Raw genomic sequence first — 6,127 nt, 5'->3', positions numbered from 1 at the left:
TGCGAGAGAAGGTTGGGGGCGGGGGGGGGGTGCTGAGGACACTATTGGGGAAGGAGGAGAAATGTTTATGTCGGGATCATCCCCCGACCATTATCTCACGTCTGTGGGTTCTGTCATCCATGGTGATGGCACACGCCACCGTTCTTCCAGCTGAGCGCACCGTGACCTTTCCTTCCTATGTCTTCACAGATGACATTGAGAAATTCCAGAGGGACTTCGTGTCTCGGATTTGGATGACGTACAGACGAGACTTCCCCGCACTGGAAGGCACGCAGCTCACCACAGATTGTGGTTGGGGCTGTATGATCAGAAGCGCCCAGATGTTACTGGCTCAGGCTCTCCTGGTGCATCTTCTAAACAGAGGTCAGCCCCGCCCCTACCCAGAGGTCAGCCCCGCCCCTACCCGGAGATCTGTCCCGCCTCCACTCCCCCAATATTTGTCTATCCCACTGATTGCATAGCTCCGGAATGTCCCTTATTTAGAGGGACTGGACCTGTTTTTGGAACCAAGTCCCTCTGACCCTCTTTTCTCCGGCGTTGTCCTTCCCTGTTGTTTGATGTACAGACAAAAATGTATAAAGCCCCGTTCACATTGAGCGATTTATCGCGCTGTAATTCCCGTGATATCGCGGCAAATTACCGTGCGATATCGCCCTCCAATGCATTTCAATGGGGCAAAGGGTCCTGCTGTCGCGGGTCGTGTGTCGCGACAGCAGGACCCTTTTTGGAGCGGATTTAGCCGCGATTCAAGCTTGCTCAATGCAAGCTTGAACGCGATATCGCGCGGCAAATCTCGCGCAATATGCAAATCGCGCGACAAACGCGCAATTTGCATATCGCGCGCAGTGGGAACGGGGGCTTAATGTTTAAAGGAGAACTATGAGGCCTCAGAGTTCCAGCCGACGTGTGGCAATGAGACTGTCACACAGCAGAACTATGGACCCACCGCAGGAATGTACAGGGGGAAAGAGCAAACCAAACCAGGCAGCAGGACTCTGGACCCAGCTGTGGAGCGTACAAGAAGAAACAGCGGCTTTGGTCTGGCAGAGGAATGGCAGACCTCACCGTAACAGGCAGGAACATGGCAGAGATGAAGGAAGATCAGCACCCGTCCCAGGGATCAATGGGGAGGACAACCCTCCTGCATCTAATAAGAATCTCAGCAGAAAGACCGCCTCAAGGGTCTCATTCTAGAAGCCCTGGAAACGTCCCATGTGGTGGACGTTTTCACCAAAGCAAAAACCTCTGCCACTGACTTCTGCATTCTAAAAGCAAACCCCTGAGGTCTTTTTTGACCCTTGGTATGTGTGTCCAGATTTTGAACAAGGAGGATTGCATCTTACCTTAAGTGACTGGATATCTTCTGTCCGTTCTACAAAGATCATTCAGAAATGGTTTCCTTCTCCCAAAGCTGACAAAGAAGTTTACAATTCTCAACAAGACTATGATCATTCCACTGCCTGAGTTCCTTTGAAGACCTGATGGACAAATATCTCATGAGCTTTGTGAAGGACATGTTTTCTTCCAGCAGCTCCGTTCCGTGCCCAGCTTTCCCAGCAAGGTCAAAGATGTTTGGGGACGCCATCTTCTTCTTCATTTTGCCTTCGGCGCTTGTTGAAAATTGTTTAGCGGTTGATGATACTTCAGACCAGTCAGTCCAGTTTCAGATTCACATCCCTGAAGCCTCCCTGGAAGCACCTTACCTTCTCACCCACGCCTCTATTGCCCTCAGGTATAGTCTTTAGTTGAAATTCTGGCCAACACACCCAACATCTTCTGAATTACCTGCACATCTTAGCTGTAGTCACACAAACAGGAAGTTTAGTAAAGGAATAGATGTATTATTGGATAGCAGGTTAGGGTTGGATGGATTTGGGACGGTCTGCAGATGTGACAGTTCCTCTTCTTGTTTCTTCCTCAGATTGGTTCTGGCCGGAAGCCTTAATCACACACTTGGTAGAAATGGATCCCATCCGATCTTCCTCTCCGTCCAACGCGAGTCTGTTCCCCTCGGCACAATCGGCTTCCTGTCAGCCGGGCCGGATTTGCTCCCCCTGGGAATCCCCCCCACACCGATGTCTTTCACAGATCTCTCACCAGGAGCAGATCCACAGGGACATCCTGCAATGGCTGTCGGACCGCCCCGATGCCCCCTTTGGTCTGCACCACATGGTGAAATTAGGGGAGAGTTTCGGCAAGAAGGCCGGTGATTGGTATGGCCCCAGCATTGTGGCTCACATTTTGAGGTGAGATTTGAAGGTACTTTGTCCTCATGCATCCTCTAACAGTTTTTGGTCACATTTATATTTATTTATTTGTTTTATCACTTTGATACAATTTGTATTTTATAAATAAACATTAAATACAAGGTGCTGCCCTCATGTTGTATGATGGATGTTTATAAGAAAGCCTAGCATTGACCGCTCACTCTTTGCCTGCCTCAGTCTAATTGATGAGCCAGTCAGAGGTCAGCCCCGCCCCTACCCAGAGGTCAGCCCCGCCCCTACCCGGAGATCTGTCCCGCCTCCACTCCCCCAATATTTGTCTATCCCACTGATTGCATAGCTCCGGAATGTCCCTTATTTAGAGGGACTGGACCTGTTTTTGGAACCAAGTCCCTCTGACCCTCTTTTCTCCGGCGTTGTCCTTCCCTGTTGTTTGATGTACAGACAAAAATGTATAAAGCCCCGTTCACATTGAGCGATTTATCGCGCTGTAATTCCCGTGATATCGCGGCAAATTACCGTGCGATATCGCCCTCCAATGCATTTCAATGGGGCAAAGGGTCCTGCTGTCGCGGGTCGTGTGTCGCGACAGCAGGACCCTTTTTGGAGCGGATTTAGCCGCGATTCCAGCTTGCTCAATGCAAGCTTGAACGCGATATCGCGCGGCAAATCTCGCGCAATATGCAAATCGCGCGACAAACGCGCAATTTGCATATCGCGCGCAGTGGGAACGGGGGCTTAATGTTTAAAGGAGAACTATGAGGCCTCAGAGTTCCAGCCGACGTGTGGCAATGAGACTGTCACACAGCAGAACTATGGACCCACCGCAGGAATGTACAGGGGGAAAGAGCAAACCAAACCAGGCAGCAGGACTCTGGACCCAGCTGTGGAGCGTACAAGAAGAAACAGCGGCTTTGGTCTGGCAGAGGAATGGCAGACCTCACCGTAACAGGCAGGAACATGGCAGAGATGAAGGAAGATCAGCACCCGTCCCAGGGATCAATGGGGAGGACAACCCTCCTGCATCTAATAAGAATCTCAGCAGAAAGACCGCCTCAAGGGTCTCATTCTAGAAGCCCTGGAAACGTCCCATGTGGTGGACGTTTTCACCAAAGCAAAAACCTCTGCCACTGACTTCTGCATTCTAAAAGCAAACCCCTGAGGTCTTTTTTGACCCTTGGTATGTGTGTCCAGATTTTGAACAAGGAGGATTGCATCTTACCTTAAGTGACTGGATATCTTCTGTCCGTTCTACAAAGATCATTCAGAAATGGTTTCCTTCTCCCAAAGCTGACAAAGAAGTTTACAATTCTCAACAAGACTATGATCATTCCACTGCCTGAGTTCCTTTGAAGACCTGATGGACAAATATCTCATGAGCTTTGTGAAGGACATGTTTTCTTCCAGCAGCTCCGTTCCGTGCCCAGCTTTCCCAGCAAGGTCAAAGATGTTTGGGGACGCCATCTTCTTCTTCATTTTGCCTTCGGCGCTTGTTGAAAATTGTTTAGCGGTTGATGATACTTCAGACCAGTCAGTCCAGTTTCAGATTCACATCCCTGAAGCCTCCCTGGAAGCACCTTACCTTCTCACCCACGCCTCTATTGCCCTCAGGTATAGTCTTTAGTTGAAATTCTGGCCAACACACCCAACATCTTCTGAATTACCTGCACATCTTAGCTGTAGTCACACAAACAGGAAGTTTAGTAAAGGAATAGATGTATTATTGGATAGCAGGTTAGGGTTGGATGGATTTGGGACGGTCTGCAGATGTGACAGTTCCTCTTCTTGTTTCTTCCTCAGATTGGTTCTGGCCGGAAGCCTTAATCACACACTTGGTAGAAATGGATCCCATCCGATCTTCCTCTCCGTCCAACGCGAGTCTGTTCCCCTCGGCACAATCGGCTTCCTGTCAGCCGGGCCGGATTTGCTCCCCCTGGGAATCCCCCCCACACCGATGTCTTTCACAGATCTCTCACCAGGAGCAGATCCACAGGGACATCCTGCAATGGCTGTCGGACCGCCCCGATGCCCCCTTTGGTCTGCACCACATGGTGAAATTAGGGGAGAGTTTCGGCAAGAAGGCCGGTGATTGGTATGGCCCCAGCATTGTGGCTCACATTTTGAGGTGAGATTTGAAGGTACTTTGTCCTCATGCATCCTCTAACAGTTTTTGGTCACATTTATATTTATTTATTTGTTTTATCACTTTGATACAATTTGTATTTTATAAATAAACATTAAATACAAGGTGCTGCCCTCATGTTGTATGATGGATGTTTATAAGAAAGCCTAGCATTGACCGCTCACTCTTTGCCTGCCTCAGTCTAATTGATGAGCCAGCAAAGAAACCCGCACCCGCTTACCCACATTGGTCAGTAAGAGAAGGGCTTCCATACGTTGGTGGTCATTAGAGAAGGGCTCCCGTACATTGGTGGTCATTAGAGAAGGGCTCCCATACATTGGTGGTCATTAGAGAAGGGCTCCCGTACATTGGTGGTCATTAGAGAAGGGCTCCCGTACATTGGTGGTCATTAGAGAAGGGCTCCCGTACATTGGTGGTCATTAGAGAAGGGCTCCCGTACATTGGTGGTCATTAGAGAAGGGCTCCCGTACATTGGTGGTCATTAGAGAAGGGCTCCCGTACATTGGTGGTCATTAGAGAAGGGCTCCCGTACATTGGTGGTCATTAGAGAAGGGCTCCCGTACATTGGTGGTCATTAGAGAAGGGCTCCCGTACATTGGTGGTCATTAGAGAAGGGCTCCCGTACATTGGTGGTCATTAGAGAAGGGCTCCCGTACATTGGTGGTCATTAGAGAAGGGCTCCCGTACATTGGTGGTCATTAGAGAAGGGCTCCCGTACATTGGTGGTCATTAGAGAAGGGCTCCCGTACATTGGTGGTCATTAGAGAAGGGCTCCCGTACATTGGTGGTCATTAGAGAAGGGCTCCCGTACATTGGTGGTCAGTAAGAGAAGGGCTCCCGTACATTGGTGGTCATTAGAGAAGGGCTCCCGTACATTGGTGGTCAGTAAGAGAAGGGCTCCCGTACATTGGTGGTCAGTAAGAGAAGGGCTCCCGTACGTTGGTGGTCAGTGGGGAAATTGTGGTTAGTTGGGTTACCTCTAGCAATCCCTTAGGTTTCCACCCTTTGAGAAGAGCTGACCTAGATTTTAGTTGCCCACGATCTCACAGTTCCAGGCAGCATGTCATTTGGTTCCGACGAATGCCTTGTTCTCATCATTTGTGTGACTCCGTATCTCCGTCCATCAGGAAAGCACTGGAGAACGCATGCCAGGTCCCTGAGCTGTCTGTCTACGTGTCCCAGGACTGTACAGGTACGATGTGCTGTGTGCATGTGTTGTGTGTTCAGTAATCACACTTCTGCTTCTGAACCAACTTACATCTACAACATGGTGCGTGTTTATTTCCTTTTAAAGGAGAACTATGAGGGGGAGGGGGGTGCTTTGCACTCCCCTCATAGTTCTAGCCGACCTGTGACAATGAGACCGTCACAGGTCGGCTCAGTAGATCGGGAGGTGAGCGAACACATACCGGCGCTCGCTCACCTCTCGATCCTGTCACGGCTCTCTGCCGTGACAGGGGGAGGGGCTGGATTCCCCGCTCCGATCAGCCAGCGCTGACTGGTGGATCGGACGGGGGACGGGGCGGGGCCAGCTGGCTCTGCCTCTAGATAGGCAGAGCCAGCTGTCACTCACGCAGCTGGGCGGATCTCGACATCGATGTCGGGATCCGCTCAGGCTGCGGCGTCTCAGTAAACCGCGAGCTGTAGCTCCCTATATACTGAGCTTAGGGTGAGGGGCGTACGCTAGTTTGTGTCCTCCCGTTACCCTAAGGAGAACTATGGGGGAAAGCCCTGACCTCATAGTTCTCCTTTTATCTTT

The 6,127-nt window shown here is 50.4% G+C and overlaps 1 protein-coding gene across 1 annotated transcript in view; it reads left to right on the top strand.

The window, feature by feature from the left end:
• Positions 1-6,127, top strand: part of LOC108804019 (cysteine protease ATG4D-like) — a gene marked incomplete at both ends in the record, with an annotated part of 9,705 nt that overhangs the window by 1,991 nt on the left and 1,587 nt on the right. Inside the window, 3 exons of the mRNA XM_018575789.1 lie at positions 190-363; positions 1,922-2,246; positions 5,496-5,560. Coding sequence (XP_018431291.1) covers positions 190-363; positions 1,922-2,246; positions 5,496-5,560 — 564 coding nt within the window. The remainder of the gene's footprint in view (positions 1-189; positions 364-1,921; positions 2,247-5,495; positions 5,561-6,127) is intronic.

The sequence above is a fragment of the Nanorana parkeri genome, unplaced genomic scaffold (assembly GCF_000935625.1).
Source record: "Nanorana parkeri isolate BGI_ZX_2015 unplaced genomic scaffold, ASM93562v1 scaffold4793, whole genome shotgun sequence".
NCBI classification, from domain to species: Eukaryota; Metazoa; Chordata; class Amphibia; order Anura; family Dicroglossidae; genus Nanorana; species Nanorana parkeri.
The sequence above is the reverse complement of the archived record's forward strand: the minus strand, read 5'-3'. Positions and strand labels throughout refer to the sequence as shown.